Below are 14,633 nucleotides of genomic sequence, written 5' to 3' on the forward strand. Positions count from 1 at the left end.
GGCCGCATAGTCTGTAGCCTACCAGGTTCCTCTGTCCGTGGAATTCTCCAGGCAAGGATACTGGAGTGGGTAGTAGCCATTCCCTTTTCTGGGGGATGTTGCCAACCCAGGGATGGAACCTGGGTCTCCTGCATTGCAGGCAGATTCTTTACCATCTGAGCCATACCATCTGAGTTACCAGGGACTGTGGCTTCTGCCAGTCACATTTAAACATGGTCAAAAATCATCTTTTTAGCAGTCCTACTAGAGTAAGGATTATTCCTGTTTTGCATTTGAGAAGACTGAAGTTCAAAGAGATTATTACGTGCCAGAGGTTACACAGCTTCAAGGCAGCTTCAAGGCACCGCTTCAAAGCGGTAAGATTTATCTGGCCACATGATTAGTGCTTTTAACCATTAGGCAACACCAGCTGTAGTCAGTTTTACCTTTAAAGGCTTGTTTCCTTGTATATATGCCAGAAGGTTTACTTTCCATTTTGAAAGTCTTCAATTTTAGACTGGGCTTCCCTTGTGGCTTAGCTGGTAATGAATCCGCCTTCAATTCAGGGAGACCTGGGTTTGATCCCTGGGTTAGGAAGATCCCCTGGAGAAGGGAAAGGCTACCCTCTCCAGTATCCTGGCCAGGAGATAAATTTTAGTTTATCTCAGTGAACCTCTTAAATTGAGGATTCTGGGATATTTCATTTCTGTTGCTATTTTATGGCTTATTGAAAACAGAACAGAGCAGAGGGAAAGAATTGAACCTCAGTTAAGTCTCTTGTTTGAAATTGGAGACTTTTCTGGAAATTTGACTTACTGTGTTGAACTGGAACCACTTGCTTGCATAAATGTTTTTGAAAGTCGGATGTCTCATTTTGGAAGCTCTGGAATTTATTATCTGGATCAGACCTTAGAAGTTGTTTACTTTTGAATGTATCCAGTTCTACGAGAAGAAAATATGAAGCCCAGAACACCTAGATAAGTTTTTGGTTTGTAACCAGTTTCAAGACCTTTATTGTGACCGGACTGGAAGTTCATTTCTAGAGGAAACAAATTTAAAAATTTTCAGAAAATGTGACTTGTTAATGGTAATGATGGTAGATGTGTCCACTGGGTTAAGTGGTATGGTGGTAACCTTCAGAGAAGGGAGGGCTTCCCTTCTCCCTTTTTATAATTAAAAAAACACAAGACTATTTTAGGCTGTCTGATATCTATAAATTGCCATGGTGTATATTGTGAAAGAAATGACTCCTTAGCACCCATTTAGGAGAATCCAGGATAGAAGGGTAGAAATCAGTGTGATGCAGTAGAAAGAGCATGGGCTTGGGAGCCAGCCAGGCTTCTCTTTGCTTCCTGGCTGTGTTCTTGGGTAGGTCTAACTTATCTGAGCCTTAGTTTCATCATTTACAAAACGGGACTAATCTGACAATGTTTATGAGGATTGTATAAAATAATGTTTATAAGTAATAAGATTGCACATAGTTCATAGTAAATATCAAATAGATAATGACAGTTATTTGTTCTAGTTATAATATTAGCTCATATAAACCAAAAGTTGGTCAGTGTGATAGCAACTTGATGTTTGGGGATGGTCATTAGGCAGATTAATTTTTAATAAGTTCTGGAGCATCTGTTGAAGATAATAAACACCTGCTTAGAATTATTATTGTTTTGGTATTGTTCTACATTAACTTGATTATACCAGTAAGGGTTTGAGGCAGGTCTGGGAAATCCTAACATGGAAGTCTTAGGTGAATTTCTTTAAAATACTGCAAATTGGTGATACGAGATGATTGAAATTAGGGGTTTTGAATAAAAATAGTTTTATGCTTTTACTGCTGTTTGGTGTGGTGGGTTTTGTGACTGCTGCTGAAAAGTCCATGAGCAGTCTAAGTGCCAGATTCAAGATGGAGTAATAGTCGTGATGTTCCTTTGGCAGAAGGTACATATCTTAAGTCCTTCTGTTTGCAGTATCGCTAAGTGGTTTGATAGAGCAGGGTGCTTATGTATAAGATGCCTGCTGTGTATGTCTGCTCCTGTCGGCACATTTAAAAGCTTACTGTCCCGGCCATTTTGTATCTTTGAGTTGTTTTATTGATATGGGAAGTGAAGGTAGAGGAACCTTTCAACTTTACATTTCTTGTGATTTATAATCCTGTTGAAATATGGGTTCACACTAAATATGTTAAAGCCTTTGAATGTAAAAAGGTTTCCCTGGAATTTTTCAGCTTTATTTTCTAGCAGTTAAGGCAATTAACTCTGGACTGCATATCTAAGAACTCAGAACCTATCACTGTGTGATGGGGTTATAAATATTCTATTGCTTTAAATTCAGACTGAATATAAATAGACCATTTTCCTTACATAATAAGTAGATTTACACTTGAATTTGTCATTGGAAATGCTGAGATGCAAAGCTATTTTGATTGTGGCACAATTGGTATAAAAGCCACAATCAGTTGAAAGTGAAAGAGTTTGTTAAAAATCTTTGTCTTTTTCCAGATGGTTGATCTTTCTTGGATTACATGTAAAGAATCTTTATGTCTGTGAAGAAAAGAATTTCCTTTGATCCTTATATAAATAACTCTAAACTGCTCGCTAGCAATGAGTGCATCTCTTTGAATATTATTTGAAAAAAAGGGAAGATCTTTTATAGTTGGTATTTTTTTTTGTTATGATTTGAGAGATATTTCGAACTTTAGCATTTATTAGTGGGATCAGTTGGAGGTTTGAAGATTCTGAGTGTCGTCTCTGACCGTAGCAACAGTTGTCGCAAAAGGCCCCTTTTATGAAGTGACAGTGCACATCATAAAAACACCTCTTAGCTACGTTGAAAGATACGTTAACTTACCTGAAATCCGTTTTGTGGAACAGCATTGGTACTGTGTGGAACAACAAAGACATTTGGAATGTTTTTAGATTCTAAATATACAAAGCAGTTTTCTAATTGTGTAGAAAACAGTGAAAACTTAGCCAGAAGTGCTTTGTCCTTTCCTTTTTGAGAAGTTGCTGAATTCTGAATGTCTTTAATTTTCATGTGAAGTGACAAAAAATAGGTTTTGTGAGAAGCCATTGCTATATCTGTTTTTGTTTTTTTTTATTTCTTTGCCTGGATGGCAGAGGTATCAGAATTAGTTTTCCAGATTATTCATATTCACCACTGTCACTACCATAGGCCAGAGATTTCATTCTTCCTTTATTTCTACACAGATTGTAGTCTCAGATTGTATTCTTGTGTCCCCCACCCCTACCCTAGGAGCTTACTTCTGAGATTCCTTGAATTCAAGGAAATAAGAAGTATTGCAGTGGAATTTGTTATTTTACATTTTAACCTTCAAAAAATTTTAAAATGTATAGAAAACTAATTCACTTCATAAGTTACTTAGTCACTACAAAGTCAGACAGGAAAATGATTGGTTGAAAGCTTTAGAGCAAATACTAGTTTTTACTTTTAACTTGTATTACTTTCAGCAAATCAATTTATTTAATCTAGCTTATTTCTCCCGATTTAATACATGGAGTGATATGCAGAAAATTTTTTGTTTCTTCAGTAGATAATTTGAAGAATTTAGGGTGATACTTTTGGAGACAAAATTTTTTGAATAATTAAAGATATAGATGTTTTATGCAGGTTTTTTTCCTTGCGAAAATTTTTTTATTTCGTGTAAAATAATTAAGAATTAGAGGAATTTGAGGTCTTTTCAGGGAAATTGGAGATTAAATTTCTACTTTTTGTTAAAGCATGGTACTTCATTTGGATCAGCAGCAGATATATTCACTGTTCTCATGGGGAAAAGTTCTTCCTAAAATTCCAAGGACTAGTAGTTTGAATTTAAAAAATTGCATTTATAAAAATTTGAAGATTTATTTGAGGAAAAAACTGTTCCTGGACAGTTGAGTTTTGGTATTTATTTTATAAACAAGTGTTTTACAATTTGTTTTGAACAATACAGTAAGTACTCACAAATCCTAGATGCTGGCTATTTAATATTGGTATATTCTAAATATATATAGAAATTTTCACTTCATCTACTGACTGAAACTTTGTATACAAAAAAATTAACTGGAATAATATGGTTTTTTTTACATTATGATAGTAATATATTATGTGGGTTAATGCTTACAAAAGGAAGAGTCTCTTTATTTCCCTGGCAGTCCAGTGGTTAAGACTGCTGTTCCATTGCAAAGGGCATGGGTTTGATCCCTTTTCAGGGAACTAAGATCCATATGTTTGCACCACAAGGCCAGGAAAAAAAAAAAAAAAATTCTAGGTGGTTCTAGGTTAATGCATCTACTCTTATATCTAATGAGGGCTATTATGGGAAATAGCACAAATTAAAGACGGTGTAAATAGAGGAAAACATGCATTAATACCATCTTTATTGTGCTGTGAATATGGTAATTGTGAATTTATCCTACCTAAATTTTGAGTAGCCTCCTAGAGAAGGAGATGACCATTGGCTATCCTTCTGGAAGGGACTAACTTGAGCAACGACCCTAGGAGACCACACCAAACCTTTTTCCTCTTAGGAAGGGGTTGTTCAGGAGTATTATGGATTCCTTTATGTGGAGAAAGTTTTGGTTTTGGCCAAAATCAGGGAGCATCAAAAACTGGATTATTTTCTCCTTTCTCCCTACTTTCAAGTAGAGTATTTTTGCATATAAATTGCACAAGACTGAATGGTTTTTCATCAGTAAATCATCACAAAGGTATTGGTAAAGCTAAATGGTAATGATTTCTCCATTGAGTGTTCTTAGAGATATGCAGAAACTGATAGCCGGTAAAGGCAATGATAAATAAAATATAGATATTTTTCTAGGTAGAATATGAATAATGAAAAACATTGCTTTAGCAGTAGTACATCTGAGCTCTAGAAAGAATTGTGGAGAAGTTTAAAACTTGAGTAGTGTAAATTGATGCAAGTAGCAATTTTAGTTTTTTCTCAAAAAAACCTTTTAAATATTTTATAACCTTGACATTTTATTAGAACTATAGCTTAATTCATAATTCTTTTGCTGATTCTTAATATTTATCATTTCAGAACCACTCATGAATTCTTGTTTGGTGCTCTTGCTGAACTAGTTGATAATGCAAGGTATGTAGTCTTCAGGTGTGCAGTCTGTTCTTGAAAACTTTTTGGGTTTTTGTAATCTCTGATCTCTGAAGACTTGGGAGGAAGGCAGTTCTTTTGCATATGTGACTCACTCCTAGGAGGCATCTTACCCAAAAAGTATTTTAAATAGCACATCGGTTGATAATCCATTCATTTCTATGTTGCAGACTAAAAATAGTGAACTTACAACCTCCAAAGCTACTTTTCCTGTGTGTTAGAACAAGATGATTGTTGTGAAACACAGGGAATTAAGATAAAAACTTAGGGATCTAATTACTAGGACAAACTGTTTTAATTTGCACTACCAGGACAGTAAACCATCTATGTCTTTAAAATTATTTCTGAGTTCTGTGTCTTCCCAAAATGTACAGTCAGCCCTCTGTATCTGCAGGTTCTGCATCTGTGGATTCAAGGAACCACAGATCGAAAGTATTGGAGAAGTTCCAGAAGGTTCCAAAGGCAAAACTTGAGTTCACTGCTTGTTTGCAACTATTTACATAGCATTTACATTGTGTTAGTTATCATAAGTAACATAGAGATGATTTGGAGTAAACAGGAGAATGTGCATAGATTATATGCAAGTACTACACAATTTTATAGAAGGCAGTTGAGCATCTGAAGATATTGTTGTCCTTGGTGGTCTTAAACCATTCCCCGGAGGATACTAAGGAGTGAGTTTGTTTTTTTGTCAGATTAGACTAATTGATCAAAGCATCTTCCATTGTTAGCAGCTGTGCTTGGAAGAAATCATTCTTCAGCACGGTGTTATACTGAGTTCTTAGTGATAGAAGCCTCTAAATGTTACTGTGCAAGACTGAAAAGAAGTTTGGATTGGTTCAGGGATGGTGAAGTCTCAAATCAAAAGTCTGCCTATAATTATATCACAGATTTCTGAATGCACACATAAAATTCAGACACGGTGTTTATTGACCAATATGACTAATAAAGAAGAAGATAAGAGTTGACAAAAATACTTTCTAAACAGATGTCCAGTTAATGACATAATGGTAATTATGTCTACCTATGTCTACCGTTATACTTTTATTGTTATTATTTACTGGACTGCACATGGAAGGGTGCTAGTTAACAACTTGTTTAACCTGAAAAGTCCCATTTTCAGTGTTTTTCAATTGTTTCGGTCCTGGTTGACTCAATTTTTATATTTAAAAATGTAGCTTAATGGAACTATGTTTGAATTTGCCACTTGTTTAGTGATACGACAGTGTGTTTTGGCAAGCTGCTTTTTTATATATTACATGGTGAACTGGAGATTGCCCGGGAGTGTATGTTCCTGCTCATACACATACTTTGCCAATCTCTTCTGTTTTTGAAATGTTTTTATGTTTTTGGGAATAAGTAGCTGTAGAGTTGTATGGATTTGAGTGGATTATTTTGCATTTAAAAGCACTGAAACTCAGCGCCTCATTTTCTTTGCCTGCAGTTGGCAGAATTGGGCTAGATTACTTTCAAGCCTTTATGGAAGACTTCACTGATGACTGAGCTTTTATTTCAGCTGATGACTGGAACCTAATGGGGTGCCCTAAACTTCCTTTCAGGTTTAGGGAGGATAAGATTATAGGCTCATGAGTCAGTGTACTGACTGTAGTGTATATACCGTAAGACCTGATTTTCTTAGGCTTTGTGGCAGAGTATTGTTTTCCTTTTTTTCTCAAATCTTGGTGAGAAAGAACAATGGATGAAATATTGGAACATTGTTTATGATCGCAGTCAAACGAGTGATTGGAGTCATTTAGTGTGTAAAGGAATGTTCTTATTTATCCTCTAGCTGTTTTCACTGTGAAATTTTTATTTAAAAAAAGTGTATTCAGACCCTATGTATCTTGTGATTGTTTTAAATAACTTGGAGCTCCAGAGGTGTTTCACAGACATATAAGGAAAAGTGTGTTACCAAATGTAAAAGTATATCTTTAATGTATATAGAATTTCTTTTATGATTTCCTGAAAATAGATTCAAAATAGTATGTATCCCACTCAGTACTGTGCATCTTGATGGTTATACTTCATATTCTCATTTGAATATTGATTTTTTTCCCTAACTTTGCAGAGATGCTGATGCCACGAGAATTGATATTTATGCAGGTAAGACAGATACCAGTCTTCCTTCTCATGCCCAGTTCCCAGAAGAATTTACTGTTGTGCCTAAAAATAAATGAGTGGGAGATAACTAGTTTCTGGAGTCTGGGTAGACAGCCTGATTACTCCAGGTTATTAGGCAAGACAGGTAGCCCTGATCAGGTGTATAATAGAAATCAAGAATATTGGTATTAAGGGAACTACTGTGAGGTGCGAGGTGCCCAGATCTATCAGTCATTTCAGTTCAGTCGCTCAGTTGTGTCTGACTCTTTGCAACCCCATGGACTGCAGCACGCCAGGCCTCCCTTTCCATCACCAACTTCCGGAGTTTACTCAAACTCATGTCCATTGAGTTGGTGATGACATCCAGCCATCTTATCCTTTGTCGCCCCCTTCTCCTTCTGCCTTCAGTCTTTCCCAGCATCAGGGTCTTTTCAAATGAGTCAGTTCTTCACATCAGGTGGCCAAAGTATTAGAGTTTCAGCTTTGTCATCAGTCCTTCCAATGAATATTCAGGACTGATTTCCTTTAGGACAGACTGGTTGGATCTCTTTGCAGTCGAAGGGACTCTCAAGAGTCTTCTCCAACAGTTCAGAAGCATCAGTTCTTCAATGCTCAGCTTTCTTTATAATCCAGCTCTCACATCCATACATGACTACTGGAAAAACCATAGTTTTGACTAGATAGACCTTTGTTGGTAAAGTAATGTCTCTCTGCTTTATGCTGTCTAGGTTGGTCGTAACTTTTCTTCCAAGGAGCAAGCGTCTTTTAATTTCACGGCTGCAGTCACCCATCTGCAGTGATTTTGGAGCCCCCCAAAATAAAGTCTCTCACTCTTTCCATTGTTTCCCCATCTATTTGCCATGAAGTGATGGGACTGAATGCCATCCATGATATTAGTTTTCTGAATGTTGAGTTTTAAACCAACTTTTTCACTCTCCTCTTTCACTTTCATCAAGAGGCTCTTTAGTTCTTCTTCGCTTTCTGCCATAAGTGTGGTGTCATCTGCATATGGATATTGATATTTCTTCCAGCAATCTTGATTCCAGCTTGTGCTTCACCGAGTCCAGCGTTTCTCATGATGTACCCTGCATATAAGTTAAATAAACAGGGTGACGGTATACAGCCTTGATGAACTCCTTTTCCAATTTGGAACCAGTCTGTTATTCCATGTCCAGTTCTAACTATTATTTCTTGACCTGCATACAGATTTCTCAGGAGGCAAGTCAGGTGGTCTGGTATTCCCATCTCTTTAAGAATTTTCCACAGTTTATTGTGATCCATATAATCAAAGACTTTGGCATAGTCAATAAAGCAGAAGTAGATGTTTTTCTGGAACTCTCTTGCTTTTTCTATGATCCAGTGGATATTGGCAATTTGATCTCTGGTTCCTCTGCCTTTTCTAAATCCAGCTTGAACATCTGGAAGTTCATGGTTCACGTACTGTTGAAGCCTGGCTTGGAGAGTTTTAAGCTTTACTTTGATAGTGTGTGAGATGAGTACAGTTGTGAGGTAGTTTGAGCATTCTTTGGCATTGCCTTTCTTTGGGATTGGAATGAAAACTGACCTTTTCCAGTCCTGTGGCCGCTGCTGAGTTTTCTAGATTTACTGTCCTACTGAGTGCAGCACTTTCACAGCATCATCTTTTAGGATTTGAAATAACTCAACTGGAGTTCCATCACCTCCACTAGCTTTGTTCATACTGATGCTTCCTAAGGCCCACTTGACTTCACATTCTAGGATGTCTGGCTCTAGGTGAGTGATCCCACCATTGTGGTTATCTGGGTCTTGAAGATCTTTTTTGTATAGTTTTTCTGTGTATTCTTGCCACCTCTTCTTAATATCTTCTGCTTCTGTTAGGCCCATATCATTTCTGTCCTTTATTGTACCCATCTTTGCTTGAAATGTTCCCTTGGTATCTCTAATTTTCTTGAAGAGATCTCTAGTCTTTCCCATTCTACTGTTCTCCTCTATTTCTTTGCATGGATCACTGAGGAGGGCTTTCTTATCTCTCCTTGCTATTCTTTGGAACTCTGCTTTCAAATGGGTACATCTTTCCTTTTCTACTTTGCTTTTTGCTTCTCTTCTTTTCATAGCTATTTGTAAGGCCTCCTCAGACAACCATTTTGCCTTTTTGCATTTCTGTTTCTTGGGGATGGTCTTGATCCCTGCCTTGTGTACAATGTCACGAACCTCTATCCATAGTTCTTGAGGCACTCTGTCTGTCAGATCTAATCCCTTGAGTCTATTTCTCACTGTATAATCGTAAGGGATTTGATTTAGGTCATACATGAATTGATGCTTTTGAACTGTGGTGTTGGAGAAGACTCTTGAGAGTCCCTTGGACTGCAAGGAGATCCAACCAGTGCATTCTGAAGGAGATCAGCCCTGGGATTTCTTTGGAAGGAATGATGCTAAAGCTGAAACTCCAGTACTTTGGCCACCTCATGCGAAGAGTTGACTCATTGGAAAAGACTGATGCTGGGAGGGATTGGGGGCAGGAGCAGAAGGGGACGACAGAGGATGAGATGGCTGGATGGCATCACTGACTCGATGGACGTGAGTCTGAGTGAACTCTGGGAGTTGGTGATGGACAGGGAGGCCTGACGTGCTGCAGTTCATGGGGTCGCAAAGAGTCAGACATGACTGAGCGACTGATCTGATCTGATCTGAGTGGTCTAGTGGTTTTCCCTACTTTCCTCAATTTAAGTCTGAATTTGGCAATAAGGAGTTCATGACCTGAACCATAGTCAGCTCCTCGTCTTGTTTTTGCTGACTGTATAGCGCTTTTCCAGAGCTATGTATCTATTTAAAGAAAGCCACTGGGAGATTAATTGGGTTGATGCGGAGTGAAATCACCAAGTACCACTGATTTTCTTGATTGGAGTTAGCAGGTGGCCAGGTTTGTGGGGTTCGTAGTTTCTGCAGCCAAAGAAAGATCTTCTTGAAGGCCATCTTATCCCTCTGTAATCTTGGTGAGGACAAATCCCAACTTGAAGAGCTGCTGGTGTCAGTTGTACAAAACAGATGTGTAACTGGATTGGCACTGAGGTTTGCAGAGATGTTCTCAGGCAGAGGAGTCAGGTAGGAAATAGGGCTGCTTTGCTTAGAATTTAAAAACATTGACACCGTCTATTATTCTTGCCTGATTGGCTCCGCTCTTTGGCAGTAAGGCCCTCTCTTTGTTATGGAGTGTGCACGGCAGTGACGGAAATCTTAGTCATTGTCGTTGCCCTGCTGCTGCTGCTTCTGCCAAGTCGCTTCATTCGTGTCCGACTCTGTGCGACCCCATAGACGGCAGCCCACCAGGCTCCCCTGTCCCTGGGATTCTCCAGGCAAGAACACTGGAGTGGGGTGCTATTTCCTTCTCCAGTGCGTGAAAGTGAAAAGTGAAAGTGAAGTCCCTCAGTCGTGTCTGACTAGTAGCCACCCCGTGGACTGCAGCCTACCAGGCTCCTCCATCCGTGAGATTTTCTAGGCAAGAGTACTGGAGTGGGGTGCCCTTGCCTTCTTCGTTGCCCTGCCCCCCTTTTAATAAACAGCTTGCTTTCTGCCTGTTCAGTGTTTGTACCAGCACATTTTTTGTCATTTGAGTGCTAAAAATTTGGAAGTGGAACAGAGGAAGATGGCTTTTAAATCCAATTTGGTTGGCATTGCCTCACTTTTGAAAAACTTGAGTTTTTATGGGAATATATGGTTATCATATAATCCCCCTTTCTCTTTACAGACCCATTTTGATCAATGGGAATAAGCCCTCAATAGGAAGTAATTCTTAGAACTTCCAGTGTCATATAATTGTAAAGAATATTCCCAGATACGATTTCTTTCTGCCTGATACACTTTGGAGCAAAGAAAATACTCAAAACAGTTAAAAATCAGCTACCCTGCTTAAGTTCTAAAAACCTCTGTTCAAAAGGCTCTGCTAAGTGGTGAAAATAAGACTTCTTTTATTTTTAGAAGAGAAGAACAGGAGAATGGGTCATAGCATAAGAAAGTTAGAAGATGGTTTTTAATAACCCTTAGGCCAGGAGGAACTTTCTTGCTTTTTCCATGATCCAGCGGATGTTGGCAATTTGATCTCTGGTTCCTCTGCCTTTTCTAAAACCAGCTTGAACATCAGGAAGTTCATGGTTCACGTATTGCTGAAGCCTGGCTTGGAGAATCTTGAGCATTACTTTACTAGCATATGAGATGAGTGCAATTGTGTGGTAGTTTGAGCATTCTTTGGCATTGCCTTTCTTTGGGATTGGAATGAAAACTGACCTTTTCCAGTCCTGTGGCCACTGCTGAGTTTTCCAAATTTGCTGGCATATTGAGTGCAGCACTTTCACAGCATCATCTTTCACGATTTGAAATAACTCAACTGGAATTCCATCACCTCCACTAGCATTGTTCGTGGTGATGCTTCCTAAGGCCCACTTGACTTCACATTCCAGGATGTCTGGCTCTAGGTCAGTGATCACACCATTGTGATTATCTGGGTCGTGAAGATCTTTTTTGTGCAGTTCTTCTGTGTATTCTTGCCACCTCTTCTTAATATTTTCTGCTTCTGTTAGGTCCATATCATTTCTGTCCTTTATCGAGCCCATCTTTGCATGAAATGTTCCTTTGGTATCTCTGATTTTCTTGAAGAGATCTCTAGTCTTTCCCATTCTGTTGTTTTCCTCTATTTATTTGCATTGATCACTGAGGAAGGCTTTCTTATCTCTTCTTGCTGATCTTTGGAACTCTGCATTCAGATGCTTATATCTTTCCTTTTCTCCTTTGCTTTTCGCTTCTCTTCTTTTCACAGCTATTTGTAAGGCCTCCCCAGACAGCCATTTTGCTTTTTTGCATTTCTTTTCCATGGGGATGGTCTTGATCCCTGCCTTGTGTACAATGTCACGAACCTCATTCCATAGTTCATCAGGGACTCTGTCTATCAGATCTAGGCCCTTAAATCTATTTCTCACATCCACTGTATAATCATAAGGGATTTGATTTAGGTCATACCTGAATGGTCTAGTTGAGAAATCTGTATTCAGGGCAGGAAGCAACAGTTAGAACTGGACATGGAACAAAGACTGGTTCCAAATAGGAAAAGGAGTACATCAAGGCTGTATATTATCACCCTGCTTATTTAACTTATATGCACAGTACATCATAAGAAACACTGGACTGGAAGAAGCACAAGCTGGAATCAAGATTGCTGGGAGAAATATCAATAACCTCAGATATGCAGAGGACACCACCCTTATGGCAGAAAGTGAAGAGGAACTAAAAAGCCTCTTGATGAAAGTGAAAGAGGAGAGTGAAAAAGTTGGCTTAAAGCTCAACATTCAGAAAAGGAAGATCATGGCATCCGGTCCCATCACTTCATGGGAAATAGATGGGGAAACAGTGTCAGACTTTATTTTTGGGGGCTCCAAAAATCACTGCAGATGGTGACTGCAGGCACGAAATTAAAAGACGCTTACTCCTTGGAAGGAAAGTTATGACCAACCTAGATAGCATATTCAAAAGCAGAGACATTACTTTGCCAACAAAGGTCCGTCTAGTCAAGGCTATGGTTTTTCCTGTGGTCATGTATGGATGTGAGAGTTGGACTGTGAAGAAGGCTGAGTGCTGAAGAATTGATGCTTTTGAACTGTGGTGTTGGAGAAGACTCTTGAGAGTCCCTTGGACTGCAAGGAGATCCAACCAGTGCATTCTGAAGGAGATCAGCCCTGGGATTTCTTTGGAGGGAATGATACTGAAGCCGAAACTCCAGTACTTTGGCCACCTCATGCGAAGAGTTGACTCACTGGAAAAGACTCTGATGCTGGGAGGGATTGGGGGCAGGAGGAGAAGGGGACGATAGAGGATGAGATGGCTGGATGGCATCACCGACTCCATGGATGTGAGTCTGAGTGAACTCCGGGAGTTGATGATGGACAGGGAGGCCTGGTGTGCTGCGATTCACGGGGTCGCAAAGAGTCAGACATGACTGAGCGACTGAACTGAACTGAACTGAACTGGAGGCCAGGTGGAGGTATCATTCCTGCACCACAGTAGGTCTCCCACCCCGGAGTGCTTCAGTGAGGAGCAGGAACTACCACCTCTGGAAGAAGTCGAAGCTGTTTACATCATTGCACAGATGGCAAAGCAGAGAATAGGTCTCCACTGCAAGTGATGTGGAAGGGGAAAAAATCATCCTGTTTTGGAAGAAGCTTTTTTTTTTTTTTTGGACTGTGTAGCTTATGGGATTTTAGTTCCCTGACCAGGGATTGAACCTAGGGTCACAGTGTGAGAGCCAGGAATCCTAGACACTGGACAGCCAGGGAATTCATGGGAAAAACTTTTAAAAGAGATCATCTCTGCTCCTGTTTACCACGTTTGACCTTTCATTTCAGTCTTTCAGTTGTTTACCACCTTCGGTGGGTGGATTTCAGCAAAGACATGCAGTGCTTTCACTTGGAATGCAACAGAGCAGTTGGATTTCAATTTAAATGCAAATAGCCCAGTGTACTTTTATTGTGTGCTCAGTGTTACCTGTTGTGCTTTGGGAGGACTTTGGGAGGAGTCCAGAGAGGATGAGGTGGGGCCTTTGCTAAATTGCCCTTAGAGAATTTAGTTGTTAATCAGAGACAGTTAGCACTCCACAGATGATTAGGGAACAATAACTTGATCTAGAGGGAACTATCAAGGTAGTTACGGATTAAATGGTATGATAGAAGCACTAAGCACTCTACCGTTTTGGGAAAAGACTTCATTTACTCCGAGTGCCTTGAGATTGGGAATCTTGACTGAGGTGCCCCAGCTTCACACTCTTCTACCTCAGTGTTATATTAGCACATTCAATAGAAGTAAAAGCTACCTCATTTTACAAGTAGGATAATAGAATTTGTTGTTGTTCAGTTGCTCAGTTGTGTCCGACTCTTTGTGACCCCCTGGACTGCAGCACTCCAGGCCTCCCTGTCCATCACCAACTCCTGGAGCTTGCTCAAACTCATGTGCATCGAGTTGCTGATGCCATCCCATCATCTCATCCTCTGTTGTCCCCTTCTCCTCTTGCCTTCAGTCTTTGTTAGCTTCAGGGTCTTTGATAAGGAGTCAGTTCTTCGCATCAAGTGACCAAAGTATTGGAGCTTCAGTTTCAGCATCCAGTCCTTCCAATGAATGTTCAGGACTGATTTCCTATAGGATTGACTGGTTTGATCTTGCAGTCCAGGGGACTCTCAAGAGTCTTCTCCAACATGACAGTTCAAAAGCATCAGTTGTTTGGCGCTCAGCCTTGTTTATGGTCCACCCCTCACATCCATACATTGACTTCTGAAAAAACCATAGCTTTCACTCTATAGACCTATGTCGCTAAAGTAATGTCTCTGCTTTTTAATATGCTTTCTAGGTTTGTCATAGTTTTACAAAGAGCAAGTGTCTTTTAATTTCGTGGCTGTAGTCACCATCTGCAGTGATTTTTGGAGCCCAA

General features: G+C 39.4%; 1 protein-coding gene across 15 annotated transcripts in view; it reads left to right on the forward strand.

Annotated features, from left to right (window-relative positions):
- The window catches only part of MORC2 (MORC family CW-type zinc finger 2), a 41,093-nt gene that overhangs the window by 2,689 nt on the left and 23,771 nt on the right, over positions 1 to 14,633 (forward strand). For all 15 annotated transcript variants that reach the window (XM_044929928.2, XM_044929931.2, XM_044929930.2 and 12 more), the window contains 2 exons: positions 5,021 to 5,074; positions 7,158 to 7,192. In XM_044929928.2, coding sequence (XP_044785863.2) covers positions 5,021 to 5,074; positions 7,158 to 7,192 — 89 coding nt within the window. The remainder of the gene's footprint in view (positions 1 to 5,020; positions 5,075 to 7,157; positions 7,193 to 14,633) is intronic.

The sequence above is a fragment of the Bubalus bubalis genome, chromosome 17, assembly GCF_019923935.1.
Source record: "Bubalus bubalis isolate 160015118507 breed Murrah chromosome 17, NDDB_SH_1, whole genome shotgun sequence".
Classification (NCBI taxonomy): domain Eukaryota; kingdom Metazoa; phylum Chordata; class Mammalia; order Artiodactyla; family Bovidae; genus Bubalus; species Bubalus bubalis.